The following is a 15,105-nucleotide window of genomic DNA, read 5'->3' as shown; positions in this document are numbered from 1 at the left end:
TTTGAATCATTTTTCAATCAAGGGAGCCGTTCCGATGTTTTTTTTCAAAGCTTTTTGAAGTTAAAAGGATTATTTTTTGCGCAAAGCAAACTAAGTCTGGTAAGCCTATATAAAACGTAGACATGGTTAGCAGTTGATATAAAAACTTCTTTATTAGCCGATCATATTGATGTGCCTTTGCAAGAGTAGCTCGCAAGCTCAAATGGTTAGGGTACCTCTATTGTAGATGAAAGACGAAGCGTTTTGACTAATTTAGGTTACCTCAGTTGAAGAATATTTCTGATCAGTTTTTCTTGAAACAGTGTTTATTTTCTTCACTTAACTCGTTCGTTAGCCTACTTGTTAACTGCATATTGTGCTAGCGGAGCATAGCTGCATATGATGAAGTAACTGAATTTAAGAGTTATGATTCGTAGGCAAGGCTGGAAAATAACAGGATGCAACTTGCGTTGTTCAATAGGTCTAACGGTTAGACTCTAACCTGTCCGAAAAGTCAATTTATCTTACAACAGGTGCCAAAAATGAACCATACTGCTGCCTTTAAGTTGTGTGTATTGAGGCACTAAATTTACACAAGCCATAGTAAACGATTAACGATATTTCCCTTCCTTTGTGTAGTTCTGATTCCGTGAAAAGTAAACAAACAAACCAAACAAAACCTAGTTGGGTGCGCTGTTCAACAAAAGTATTGTTGCTCGTTTGAAAAGTGCTCGTCGAACGGTCGAAGATTGCATTGTGTCTGGCATTTGTCACGCTCGACTGAGACCTTTGTAACGCAACAATTGCCAGTGAAATAATGGGGTAGTAAGTTCATGAACTTTGGTAAAATAATTGATGCAGCCTGAATCAGCTCAGAAAATCATGAGATAATTGCTCATAAGGACAGACCACACAGCCGTTCTCTTCCGTGTACTATTTTAGTAGGCATGCTAGTTCTCATCAGCAAATTATTACCATTAATATTTTCTTACACGTTTGTCACTTTTTCCAGTTCATTTGCACATGTTATTATTATCAACAAGTAGTAATTTTTCGTCCCCATCGCGCCAATGACATAAAAATAACATAAGATAATTGGTCGAATACCCTATAATTTAGTCATCCAAACTACAAAGCAAAAATGTATTCCCAGATATTTTGCTGTTTCCTCCATTTTATTTTACACTGTTGCATCTTCTCGGGAAGCTGAGAAAAATCTTGTATTGGGCCAACTGAAAATTTTTTTTTGTTTTTTACCTGCACAGTTGGTTGTTTCATGTGTTGCTGGCTATGAGTGCCATGTGAAGTTGTATTACAGTGTTTAACACTTCGCTTTGTTAACTAACAGCGGTGAGAAGCAGTTCGGTCTTCGCTTGGCGAAATTCAACGAGCTGAATTGCTGTTTAAATTCATTGCTAAGCAGAAATAGGTGACACGTTTCGAGATGTTCTTTGTAATTGTTGCTTACCACCACAAACACTAAGAACCCATTCTGGGTAGCAAAGACCAAACATAAAGTCGAAGCTTTGAAAAGAACAGAAAATGCAATTTCACATGATGTTCGAAAACGTAAAGAAGGACCCGAGACTGAACGAAGGTGAAAAGACAACACAAATGCATGGTTGAACTATAGAAATACCTCCCAACTTATTATTTCAGTGGCAAACAGAAAAAACAAAGTAACATTTCAGTTTTTTAGCTTTTTAGACACTTTTCTCCACAATTAGTAAACTTGACACGCGCCCAAGGAACGCCATTAGCAGTGGACGCCGTAGGGCCGTGCCGTCGTTTCTAGTACTTCTTAACCTCCTGCCTTTGTACGCCAGATGTAGCGTGGTTCTTCATAAGGTAATCAGTGTACTCTTGGTAAGGGGTCTTCATCAGAGGCTGGTCACGCCAGAGGTCTGGAGTGAGATAGCTGTATGTCTTCGAGATTGCGTTAAAAGTCGCCTTGGCTGCAAGAAAAATTTGGTAAAGTTTTGATCACGAAAATAAAACACACACAAGCATCAGGTGTGTTCAGTCAAACAGTAATATCTGAAACAATGTAATACTCCATGGTTTACCAAAATTTCCCAAAGTAGCAGTCTGTCCACGTGCTGAAGTGTAACAATCTTGCAAACCCGCCATACCAAGCAGTTTCTTGGGTACTGGGGCTGAAACGATGCCAGTACCACGCGGGGCTGGAATAAGCCGCACATGTACACTACCACATTTGCCATGAACCTGAGATTTTAAGTGAAGCTTAAATCATTCTGCTCGTGTGTTAATATAGATTGTGTTATTTTATCTGTTAGCACCATAAAACTTATACGCCAAACAGTATACAATTGTTATGGACAACACCCAATTCACATAATTCCACACCTTTATCTATGATAATTATTTTATAAGACGACACTGACATGCTGTACATTCAAACACTCTGCATTCTGCAACACCAACCTTGCATGGAACAGTATGGGGCTTTCCAATTTTGTTCCCCCAGTAACCACGACGAATTGGAATAATTGAGAGTTTTGCAAGAATGATCGCCCCTCGGATAGCAGTTGCTACTTCCTTGGAGCATTTCACACCCAAGCCTACATGTCCATTGAAATCTCCTACAGCCACAAAAGCCTGCACAAGTGAAAATGTTGAATTATTTCACAACAAAAACATAATTGAGTGTATTTTTCAATACATCTCTTTGTTTAAGGTTCTAATTGAAACGGGAAATGTGTCTTGTAAAGTGTTTATCATTTTCATCCACCCTAGCTAGGTACAATTTATGCACTTGTCACATAATGTGCAGGAGATGAATGAAAAGTTTCCCTAGTCCATGGATAAATATTTCTATACCACAAAAATATATAAAAACCAACTTCTGCCGCTTCTAAACACATATTTCCCTTTAGAACATCTATATTGCTAAGTTTGTTATGTTACAAAACTTGACATTTCATTAGTACGTTTATTTAACTTTGAAACAATTGAAAACCATAATGTTCTAAAGACTTAATGTTACAAAATAATCTACCTTGAAGCGAGTTCTCTGTCCGGCTCTCGTCTGTTTCTGGACGGGCATGATCTTCAAAACCTCATCTTTCAAAGAAGCTCCAATGAAGAAATCTATGATCTCAAACTCCTTGATTGGAAGAGAGAAGAGGTAGATCTCCTCCAAAGACTTAATCTTTCCTCCTTGTACAAGACGACCAAGTTTGGTGACAGGAGTCCACTAAAATCGAGATACAGTAACCAGTTTGTTAGAATAGTTATAGCTCATGTTTAGTGTACACATTGTACAAGGTATTCTCAACAGTGTGCGGTCAAAGCTGACTTGACATCTTTGTCAATTTTGCTTTTGTTGCTTAACATTTTCTCGTGGCAAGATTTTCGCATCCAATCCCAAATACTCTTATCATGGCGGAAGTACATACAAAGAATTAATTATGTTGTTTCAAACCAAAATTGGGAAGCTCTGTTGCTTCAAACTCACTGCCCAGCAACTCAAAATACTTTTTTTTCAACTCAAGTGTTTAAATTAACTCCATTAACTTTGTTAAACTAGGCATTTCATGCAAACTTGTCATTTGCTACGGCTGTTCATGAATAGAAGGGTTTTTCAATAATTTGTCCAAGCGAACTCAATTTGATGCTGCCATGAAATTTGTGAACGCTTTTTGTTGATTTTTAATGTAAGCTTACTCAGCAAAATTCAGATGTTGTACTGTACTTATAGAATGTTTTGCGAGTGAAATTAAAGTTAAAAGAAAAATGTTACAGAATGTGCCAATAAAGGCTTACAAGATGTCTGTGAAGCCATAGAAAATGCTACATAAATCCTATTGAGAAAACAAGTGCTGCGAAGACTTCAATAAAACCAATGAATAAAATACTTACAGATTTTTCATCATCCTTGCCACGTCCGCGACCTCTGCCACGTCCTCGGCCTCTACCTCGTCCGCGACCACGACCTCCAAATCCTCCCCGGAAACCCCCTCGAGCTGCTGATCCACCGGCTGGTGCTGCGTCCGCCATACTGAGGAAATTTTAAAGAAATGATGTCATCAGGAAATGAAATCACACAGCTTGGACATATTGCATACAGAGTGAAGCATGACTTCACATTATATCACTAATGTAGTAAAATATGATCAACACGTATTTTAAGCATCAGTTTACCCAAGTTGCTGGAAACATTCAACCTCAACTGTGGATCAATATCTGTGCCGTACATTTTCAAAGTGTGATTTACACTAAATGTGATTTTACACGTATCTGTTTAACTAGGATTTTTTGGGGTGTGTGAGTTAGTGAGTGCAGTTTTGCCAAACAATTTTTTTAACTTGTCAAATTCTGACCTAATCCAGTCATAACCTGCCAACAGCAACAGGGACTGTATGAAAAAAATGACACTTAGTTTAACACAATTTCATTACTATTGTTACAATGGTCACCATTATAACATTTTAACCAATCTTCTGTAAATATGTGACAATTTGCATGTGCTTCATTAAAATACACTGTGTGGCACATCATCCAAACTAAATTTCAATGATTTTTTTAACATTTTTAAATGGATGTGGTATAGCTGCCACACTTTCCAATACAGCCCAAGGGCATTACAATGCTAACACCACTGAGAATTGAACACGATAAGCATAAAGATTAAGGTGCCAAAGCTAAATAGTTAACAGCTTTGTTAATAAGTCAAATAAATTAAAACAAGCCAAATAATATAATTTCACCTCTATTCTTTCTTTTAAAATAGCCAAAATTTAAACAAGTGAACATATGAAAGCCTAAGCCGCAACAAGTAACATAAAAAATATTTCCAGCGCTTGTAAAACTGAACCACATTACGTTATACTTTTACCCTAATGCAATAAGTAACACGAACAAAACAATCGATTCAATCGGATAAAAATATCAACCTACTTGCTGTGGTGATTTGAAAAGAAAATATAGATCAATTTATTTCATGAATGTGCATCGTGGTCACGTGGTTCATGTTTCCACATTATTATACAACATTATAAAGATTTTCAAGAACGCGGAAAAGATCAGCACAGATTGGTACAAAACTAATATTTTTAAAGATGCAATAAAAGGAGAAATAAATAACAATTTAATAAACGGGATATCGTTTGACAAGCTATTTTTTGATCTTTTCCGAATTTTATTTTTTATTGGTAGTTTTAGCTGTCCAGAAATTTGTCAAAAATTTAAAATTTTTAGGCTACCGTATGCTGCAAGCAGGTAGTCGAACCCATCTCATTAGCTAAAGATTAATGTATAATAATGAGCAGTTTTATGGTACGGAATAATCGCTTTAAGAAGCTTGTCCTTAACACCATAGCATGTGTTAAACCATTAGATCAGCTTATTAACATCTTTAGTAAACTTCATCATCATCAATAAACAACCATTGATAAACGACTCTAGAATGAATTTAGTTGCGGTAAATGCTCACATAATAGTTTAAACATAGTAGACCTATGTTCAGACAACCGCAATGACAAATATTTGTGAAATGGATTTTCAAACGGGGTAGCAAGTTGATTTTTCATTACTTTTGTTGTGTGATGTTGACTGGAAATCGCAAAACAGGTTTTGACATCCACAGAAAATAACGAACTGGTTAGGCTTATATCTGAACTGAGTTTGTAGTCAATTATTTAGAAAAATTGTTTCGGAGTTGGTCTAACAACTCAAAATTTTATTTATTACTTGAAAAAACATCCTATAACAAATAATGAAAGCTTTCCACGAAAGTTATTTTTCTCATGTCGCTTCATGCTTTTTCATTTGCAGTACCGGAAAACTAAACGGTGCAAAGTTGTTCCATCATTCCTGTTTTTGTCTTTTTTAAAAGCTACTTATAGAGAATTTGACTGTAGGCTATACAAATGTATGAAAATTGTCTTCACTTTGAACCTAAAAATGCATTTAGATATCTTCCGCGTCGCGCTCGCTGTACACGCTGACGTTGTCACTAAAGAGGCTCAACCTTCTCCTTTATAAAGATAAAGAAGGACCGAGAACCATAAAGAAGGACCGAGAACTTGATTGGTTCCATGAGCAAAAGTTATGATGACGTTGACTATGATTTTTCTGATAATGCAAGGTAAACAAAATGTTCCGTGATATATTTCACTTTAGTCTACAGTGCAGCTGGTGTACATTTATTGTTACGTCACAACTTTGTTGCGTACAAAAACAACTTGATTCAAATACACGTATCACTGTATACGAAAAGCTTTTTAAAAAGTAATATACGTTTTCACAGGAGGATAGATTTTACGATCATGCAGCCAATGGTCGCGAATTTTTCGGTGGAAACCCGTGCAAGAGTTCGCATCATGCAAGCTATCTGGTCGTTGTTCCCAAAGACGACTTTCAATGTACTGTAGTTTCGAATCAAACCACTTCATAACTGGCTCTAATTTGCATCCAATGGACTGTTTGTTTTTATAGTATTCACGCTCTATTATTACATCGCAGCTTTAGCAGAATCCAAATGTAGGCCTACATCAAAATAAAACCTACTGAACGGGAATTGTTGGAGCTCAGCTCATCTCAGGAATAAAGATTGTTGTTTGTGAATTGTAAAATCAAAACACCGCCATCGTGCTAGTACTGATGTTTTTTGTTAGGGGCCCACTTGCTTATAACGTTAATAGCCTAATGTTATGATACTGCATGCATGTATCAGTGTTGTAACCAAGCTATTTTTTCTGACTCGAGCCAAGTCAAGTGAATTGTGACTTGAGTCAAGCCAAGCCAATTTAAATTGTGATTCAAGCCAAGTTGAGTCACTTTAAACTATGACTCGTGTTAAGTCAAGTCAGTGCATTAAATTTCAAAATTTTGCTGACGATACACTTTGCGTTACGTTGGTAACGATCAGCATTACGTGTCATTACGTCATAATGTCATGGCTATCTCCAATAGTCTGGCTGATATTTTTTTCAGAAAAACGTAATTTTTTAGAAAAAAAATTATTTTGTTGCTAAAAGTTCCATATTTTGTCATCACAACTGTAGAATTACGTAACTTGAGTCATTATGGACTCTGGTTCAACCAAGCCAAGTAATTTAGATTAGGTTGACTCGAGTCCAGTTAAGTCATGAGAAAATCCGGCCTGAATCGTTGTAACACTGACATGTATGATGTGCGCTATAACCTACTTTTTTGTGAAGAACCATTTTAAAGCCAGGCAAAAACTTTATAAGAAATAGTATAGGTTCTTGCAGCTTCACCAAAATTGTGTGTTGCATTGTTTGTTAAGATAAGATTAGTTGATAGACTTTCATGTACCTAATAACTTCTTTTACCGATTGGTGACCGTCCTAAAATGATTAAAAACAACACATCAAGAAACGCTTAAGAGAAAGAATTTTATGCATGATGTGATTTTTGATTTCGTTGTTTTGTGACGCCCATTGGATTGGAGAATGCAGTTTTTTCTTCCATTAGTGTTTTACAATAAAAGCAAAGGTTATTTTGGCTGCTATTATTTTACCAGAAAAAAATAGCGCTTTCGAAAATATTGGATATTTGGGTGACTCAAAATCATTATCACTTTAATCATATAGTTTGAATAAACAACAATGCTAATTTGGACGTAGTACCATGCTCGATCACCAACAACCCTGGTGACGTCACATCCGCTTCTCGCACAGTTTGTTGAAAACGGTTAAACCAATAACTCGTGAACGAAAAGAGAGAAATTTCGTTGTTATTTTCGGAATCAGCGTATTTTTATCCACATTCAGAAAATAGATTGGAAATGAATTAAGTTCACCTTTAATCGGTTTCACTGGAATTTCCAAACAAAACCATGAAACGAAACAAAACTCTTTATTCTGACGTCACTCTATCTGGTGTGAGCGAAGTGTGATGTCGCCTTCAATGTAGACAACCAACTCGGTTTGAATCTCATTAAGAGCTTCTTGAATTCTGTCTCGTTCAACTTGATTTGAATTTCGCAATCTTCCACGACTATCAGTGAAGCACATGGCCATCCACAGCTTATCTCGCGCCACTCCCAGCAATCCAATTATGTCATCAATGTTTGATGGTTGCAGATTGCTATCACTGCAACTAATCACTCCAATCTACAGTTGCATGAATTTTAACTTGGTTCAATAATATTTTGTTAACCACTTAATAAAACCGAAAAATAAATACGAGTAAGCTTATAATTATATTTAACCTTATATTGTTTAAGTATCACTTTGAATTTCACAAATAGTATAGTTACAACATGTACACAGACAACAAAAGGTAATAATTAATAGATGTAAATATTATCTTACTTGTCTTGGTTTCATATCTTTAATGACCGAAGCTATTTCGTGAAATGAATTCGCGTCCAAGTGACAGAATGACATATTGAGCCGTTCCAATTGCTTTATGACATTTTTCAGTACGAGACAGAATCCTCGGACTAGGTTTGAATTCATCGACGGCGGTAAATAAAGCCTTGTCGGAAAATATTCTGCTGCTTTAGTTGCAATGGAAGAATCTTTTCCTTCTGCAATGCCGGCGTACAAGTCGAGTAGTTTGCATGCGAGTGCATTATAATCTGATTCTGTAGAACATAATACCGGCAGTTATACAGCAGCTGCTGTAGATTATTTTGTTGTAAAAAACAGAAAAATTTAAATAAAATTTAAGCAAAACCACTATCTAAGGCCAATTGGAATACTAGCTAACTAAATTATATTCACAAAAATGTAAGTTGCCTAAATCCCAATAGGCCAACGAGCTGCGCTCATTGTTCGCTTTCAATATAGAAACACGCGGACCTCATAACACATTGTTGGACAGGTTTAAACCTATTTGCTTGTCATCCAAAAATGATTCAGAACTTGTGTGCTACATCCACAAAGTTAGACGCATATTTGATCATCTTTGAATTACACAAACAAAACCGCTGGTCACTTATTCCTAATACTGTTATTTTATTTCCAACACAGCCATTGTCACTCGTCTCAGTAAAAGACTCAATAACTAGGGCCATTTTTATTTTGACCTAAAAAAAATTTTTTTTGACTTTATTTTTGTCAAATTTTGACTTTATTTTGACCTAACGAAATTGCTTATTTGTAGAGGCCACAGTTCTTCCTCCAGTTACCCAAACATAATATTTTGTCGATTTCAGACCCAAACGTAATATTTTGTCGAAAAGTCAAGGTGTTTTATGGATTATAAAAAGTGCGTCGTGTTTTTTGGCGATAGATTTAGGTAGCTTGTGTTATTTTGTCCTTGTGAAAAGGGCACTTTGCCTCGATTTTCTCCGCATGGTAAATTCTAATAAACAGCAAATTAAACAGGGAATGCTTGTTGTTGCTCCAATCCAGCTTGATGGCGTTTACTTTTCCTGTGGCTTTCAACAAAATACTTTTTATCGCACTTCATTATAACCTCGCAAAAATTGCACCTTAAATCACCCCCGGGAGTTGCATTAAATTCATCAGAAAAATCTCGACAAATCTGTCTAACTTTTGCTGAAGACGATTTAGCTTGCTTGGGCATTTTTGTATTACAGAATGTCAGTAGGCTATTCCTAAAATCCAAACTGTTGATCTTCGAAAATACCACGTTTATGAAGAGGAAGTGTTTTATAAGAATTATTTAAATACGTAACAATGAATAAACAATGGACAATTTGCGATAAAAGTTACTGCTGATCCAAGTGGGCATTGTGACTTATTTCCTGCTTTTATGGGTTAATATGGTTTAATTGTGTCGCAGTTTCTGATTTACAATGCTTCCACGAGGATTTTTACAAGAATTACTCTCAAGAAACACAAAAACTTTGTAAAAAGCCATATTTTGACAAATTTTGACTTCATTGAAAATTTTGACTTTATTGTAAATTTTGACTTTATTTTGACCTATAAACTTCTTAGAAACAATCCCCTAGGTGCTGAAAACAGCTTTATTCTTTGATTCGTGGTCAGACGAGGTCCTTAAAAATTTTTGACTTTATTGACTTTTGCGGGCCCTACTCATAACTTACCTAGGGAGGCTTTCATGAGCTCTTCTGAAGTGAGTTTTAGCTGCTGATTAAGGTTTTTCTTTAAAATTTCCCTTTTCATCTGAAGACCTGAAAATAAATTGAAATAAACATTTGCTGCGTAAGTAGCCTACAATACACCTGATCAATTTAATGTGATAATAAGATAATTTTTGTAAACTATTTTTATGGAAAAAAAACAAAGAATATGGAAAAACGATAGATTTGAAAGCAGAGAAAATGATGTTTCGAAACGATATTAGTACACCACTGTATGCAGAGCGCATATGATCACAACTGAATAAGAAACAAATATCCAAACAAGTAATTGATTGAAAAACCAGACACAAAAGTACCAACTTTCCACTTTAATGCAATAAAAAGCATAATTTGTATAGACTTTGACACCAGCTCATGCATTCATTGTACTTTTTATGGTTATGGCAACTAAACTTCAAGCGATTGCAAAATTTCAGACCAACACAAAAGTCCCCCAAAGAACACTAAACAGTAAGCAGTGCAATGAATCATCCCACTGCTTTAACTGTGCAAAGAGCACAGTGCACGAGCATACTTCACTGAACACACAGCAGAATGTATGTGTGCCAAAGGAAACAAGATTTATAAAACACATTGACGTATTCAGCAATTAAGACTGTCATGGCATAATAGTAGAATGTGGCTTTAACAATGACAAAGAGTAGTGGACGACTTCTTATGATGTCACAGACGCAAGAAATTAAAACAAAAACTGATGCGCAAAAATACCTAAAAAGCAAAAAAGATAATTTAAGAAGTTAAAAACACAATAAACTTAAACACAAAAAGCAAAGTGTTGAATATTCTGATTCGTTTGCAGTGATAAAAACTTTGAAGTGATATTATAATAGCAATGGTGTGTCATAACCAAAACAAAACTACCTGAAACAGCTTTTCTCTCCAGATCAAGCAAAATGCCAAAGACAAATCTTCGAACAAATATCAACCTGTCTTCAAACAGTGACTCTTCCACGAAGACTTGAAAATCCTCAACTTTCATTTCATAAACAATATAAGATGCTGTGAAATGTTCCTGGAATAACTGTTGACAAAAGTAGAACTTTGTGCCGCCTTCAAAGAGACTGATGAGAGAGCACTTATGGAGTTGCAAAATGATATCGTGGATGCAGGTTGAATCAACATCTGCATTTCTTAGCTGCTGAACAGATAGGACCACTTTTCCTTCCTTAGTTGCATTAAATGCAAGGTCACGCAGCTTCGGAACCAACTCTCCTAAGCTTCCTGGGTAATTGAGGTAGTGACAGCCTGTTAGGTTTTTCATGACTGTTGACAACAGCCTTGTGAGGGTGGATGCATAACAAATGTCTTCCGGTAGATTAATGAAGCTGGATACGATCATTTGCAGCATCAAGGGGTTTCGGCACATGGCAATCATCTGGCATGAATTGCTCTCAATTTTCTTCCAAAGAGCTTCACCAGCAATGGCGCAGAACAGCTTTTTTGTGTCCGGAACACTAAGATCGCCCAGTGCATAAGTCACCCGTGGCCTTGCCTGTTCAGGAAGATATAGAATTCTGTGTGGTCTGGATGTAATTACCAGGAGAGAGTTGGGAAATAAGTGTTTACAGCAAAGATTGAAAATCAAATGCTTGATGTGGACACAAACATTGTAGTTTATTTTCGCCAAATCTTTAAGTAAAGTAAACTGTGCTTTGTCCAATCCATCCAAGATCAACACAAGCTTCTCGTCGTTCTTCTGCATCCAGGAAAAGCAGTCCGCGTACACTTTCTCACTAAGTCCTGGAAACATGTTTTCTAGTAAAAACTGTCTCATTGCTAATGGCTGTTCGTAATTGATATCCAAAAAGCTTAAATAAAGACAAACTCGTTGAGGCCAAGAAAATGATTTTGCCAGTCTTTTGCTAACAAATGTTTTACCACAACCAGCCCTGCCAATGATGCTGATAAATTTGCCTTCTTGCTTTACCAGATCTTGCAAACAAACTTCCCTTTTAACCTTGTTTTTGTAAAGATCATTGAAATGTATCGTTCCATATTTTTCATCAGCTAGAATTGTGTTTCTGTCATAAAAGGAAACATCAAAGATTGCCGGATAAACAGGAGTTTCTTGATAACTGACATCTTGAGGATGTGTTATTTCTTCTTTTTCCAGAAAACCCTTTTGCACTTCCATAATTTTTCTAATGGCATCCAGCTCTACAACAAAACATCAACACTTAGATATGATTACAATTTGCACAAAAGATCAAACTGAGACAGCTAAATTACACGAAAAAAATGTAAAGTGTATTTTACTGATGTTGAAAAACTAGATGCTGTATGCGATGTTGTGCATTAATGGCTGAGTTATTGCATATAGTATAGACTAGGGATGCACAATATAGAATATCGAATCTTAGAGATTCGAATCTCAATGTATTCGAATCTTATTTGCGGATTCGAAATAAAATCTGTTAAAATTAAATGAACAGTGTGCGATGTTAAACAAATGTAAAGTTGATATTTTCCGTCTTGCGCGCCGCCTTTTTTCTTCATAGACTGTTTGTTCGAAGCGCCTATTGTCTTCCTTCATAGGGTTCACGCAGTTATCAGAACGGCAGACACGCAGTGCGTTCCAGTACGAGTAAATAATTTGTCCTGTCTAGATTTTAGTTTAATCATCCGTAACGAAAAACGCCAACGCGCTGCATGTGTGTGCGGGCGAATGATTCATTACGTGTGCTGTGCAGTGCAGTTGCGCGCGCATTGATTCACTCACCAACCACGCGCTTGAGATTCGTAAACAAGTAAGCAGTAAGTGTAGAGGAACAAGGTAATCTATTAATTATCACTGCGTCATGTCGACTGGTCGTGGGCGAAAAAAAAGTTCCAGCGTGTGGGAACATTTTTGTAAGCCAGATGAAAAGAATAGCGTGGTTTGTCGCCATTGCAAGGCAATTTTATCATATTGCAACAGTACTGGCAGTCTGTTGATTGTTGAAGCACTTGAAGAAAAAGCATGTGTTCTTAAATATCAGCGGAATTGAAGGCAGTCTCTCTGCAAGCACAAATAACAACAGTAGAAAGTAGGAACAACACCAGTAGAAATTACAACAGTCCAAGGACTCGTGGAAGAATTGTTACCTCTAAAGGTGGCCAGTGACTTTATTGAAGGAGATAAATATGTGACAACTGCAGCCATTATACCATTAATTAAAGGGCTGTTGAGTAACTACTCAAGCTCCTTCTCTACAAGCAGTGCTAGTGTGCATATTTCTGCATTTAGACAAAAGATTAAATCTGATATAGAATGAGGATTTGAATTTGCTGTTGCATCTGATGATGTTCCATTTCCATCTTTATTTGATATGGCAACATGGCTTCCCCCAGCATACAAAGAAAAGTATTTTAAACCGCATCATGCTACAAGGGTTCGCCTGCATTTAAAATCAGAAATGATTTCTGACACAACCATAGCAGTGGTAGCACCACCCCGTAATCCCATTCCTGTTGGCGACAGCACCACCAGTTCTGTTTCCCTGATGGAAAATTAGTTTAATTTAGGAATGGAGGTGCAACAAAGCAACCAAGAAGATGCAGATGATGAGGGAGCTGACATTGACACTATTGTTTCAGCCTACCTAAAAGATAACTCCAATAAAACAGACGTGTTGGAGTATTGGAACTTAAAAAAAAGAATTACCGAAAGTCACTTACAAGCACTGAATATCCTACATTGCAACAAGAAGCTTCTTGATTAATTCTATGATTCGATGTGTTACCTCCGAAAAGTATGGTATTAAGACTGTTGGTAGTGCAGGTGGCAAGAACTACACGGCTCTATGCTTTAATATGAATCGTGTGATGCTTGATGTAGCATATGTTATACTGTTTGTCATGTGATACTAATACAATTCAAAATAATGTACAAATATTTTTGCTTTTTGTTCGTTATTATTTGGAAAAAAGTGCCTAGAAAAAATTGCCGCGTAATTTCAGAATAGATTCGAAATTCTGGATTCGAAATTAAGTATTCTAGAATATTCTAGAATAGCCAGGTATTCTGTATTGTGCATCCCTAGTATAGACAACACCAATGTTAAAGGTTGGCTAACCGGTAAACAACACACATGTTTGATTGATGGCAAAATGAATTTTAGTTAAACTTTTATAACAAGATGATATGAACCAGTTAACTCATCGTTAACAACGTAATCTACTGCACTGCTAATCAGAACCGGACACCAGCAGCTCAGGTAGTTTTGTCGATGTTTAATCTGGGATTACTGTAAGTTAGACTGACTTTCTGCACGACAATCTAAATTTTGTTACATAAAATGAAAAAATTTTTTAACACCATTTTATGATTTTCAGTTTTTCATCGCGTCAAACTGTCGTTGTCATCAATGAAGTAATTACTCACCATCTTTATCTGATGAGCTTTTGCTGGTTGGTTGGGTGTAGTTGATGATGACAGTGTGGGCATCTGAATAAAGTACCAAGCTGTTCAATTAATTATTGTTGCTTATCGCGGTGGCTTATCCCAACATTGTTTCACCATTGCTTGGCTATCAATATGATGTTATAAAAATTATGATTAAAACGTCAGAATATGGTGCATTCGTAACAAAGCAATGATTCACCTTTTACAATTGGTGATAGTTTAACCACTGAATTTGTAGTATTCCCACTTGAGCTTTCAGTACTGGTATGTTCTGTCATGTCACTTGTCAGTGTTTTAATCAAAAGTTTAACCAATTTGATCTGTAGAAAACAAGGTTAAAATTTTGCTACTCGGTCTTTGCATTTAAGATTTCTATTTAAGGCAACCGACCTCAGTTTGAAACGCTTCTAGCATTACATTTTTTTGCAACTCTAAAATAGTTACACTTCAGGTCACGTCATAAGTCATTTAGACTTATAGAATTCACGATCGATAATATCTTGCGATTTATGACGTGGTGGGAAATCATCTAGTCCAACCATCACACTACCAATCGTTACCATTGGTTCTCCAAATGAGCATCTTACGACCTTGAGATGATGAAACTCAATCGAGTTGTAACTGTAAATACTTTTCACACTCAGAAAGTTTTATTATATACATAAGTACTGTA

The 15,105-nt window shown here is 36.3% G+C and overlaps 2 protein-coding genes and 1 long non-coding RNA gene across 3 annotated transcripts; 1 reads left to right on the top strand and 2 right to left on the bottom strand.

Annotated features, from left to right (window-relative positions):
• Positions 1–1,416: 1,416 nt before the first annotated feature.
• On the bottom strand, positions 1,417–4,023 carry LOC143460676 (small ribosomal subunit protein uS5). Its single transcript, XM_076958285.1, has 5 exons — positions 3,862–4,023; positions 2,999–3,196; positions 2,425–2,598; positions 2,046–2,205; positions 1,417–1,934 (listed from the first exon to the last, which is right to left on the bottom strand). Exons 1-5 carry the CDS (start codon positions 3,997–3,999, stop codon positions 1,771–1,773), a joined length of 834 nt encoding a protein of 277 aa, XP_076814400.1. The 5' UTR covers positions 4,000–4,023; the 3' UTR covers positions 1,417–1,770.
• A 3,659-nt stretch (positions 4,024–7,682) lies between these two features.
• LOC143459284 (uncharacterized) lies at positions 7,683–14,861 on the bottom strand. Its single transcript, XM_076956362.1, has 7 exons — positions 14,823–14,861; positions 14,632–14,752; positions 14,412–14,474; positions 10,910–12,205; positions 9,992–10,078; positions 8,283–8,557; positions 7,683–8,081 (listed from the first exon to the last, which is right to left on the bottom strand). The coding sequence occupies exons 1-7, from the start codon at positions 14,844–14,846 to the stop codon at positions 7,836–7,838; spliced, it is 2,112 nt and encodes a 703-aa protein (XP_076812477.1). The 5' UTR covers positions 14,847–14,861; the 3' UTR covers positions 7,683–7,835.
• On the top strand, positions 12,381–14,781 carry LOC143459285 (uncharacterized). Its single transcript, XR_013117752.1, has 2 exons — positions 12,381–14,244; positions 14,363–14,781. It is a non-coding gene; the product is annotated as an uncharacterized LOC143459285 (long non-coding RNA).
• Positions 14,862–15,105: the final 244 nt, after the last annotated feature.

This window comes from Clavelina lepadiformis, chromosome 5 (assembly GCF_947623445.1).
Source record: "Clavelina lepadiformis chromosome 5, kaClaLepa1.1, whole genome shotgun sequence".
In the NCBI taxonomy this organism is placed as follows: domain Eukaryota; kingdom Metazoa; phylum Chordata; class Ascidiacea; order Aplousobranchia; family Clavelinidae; genus Clavelina; species Clavelina lepadiformis.
Note: the sequence above shows the minus strand (reverse complement) of the source record. Positions and strands in the feature narration are given on the sequence as shown.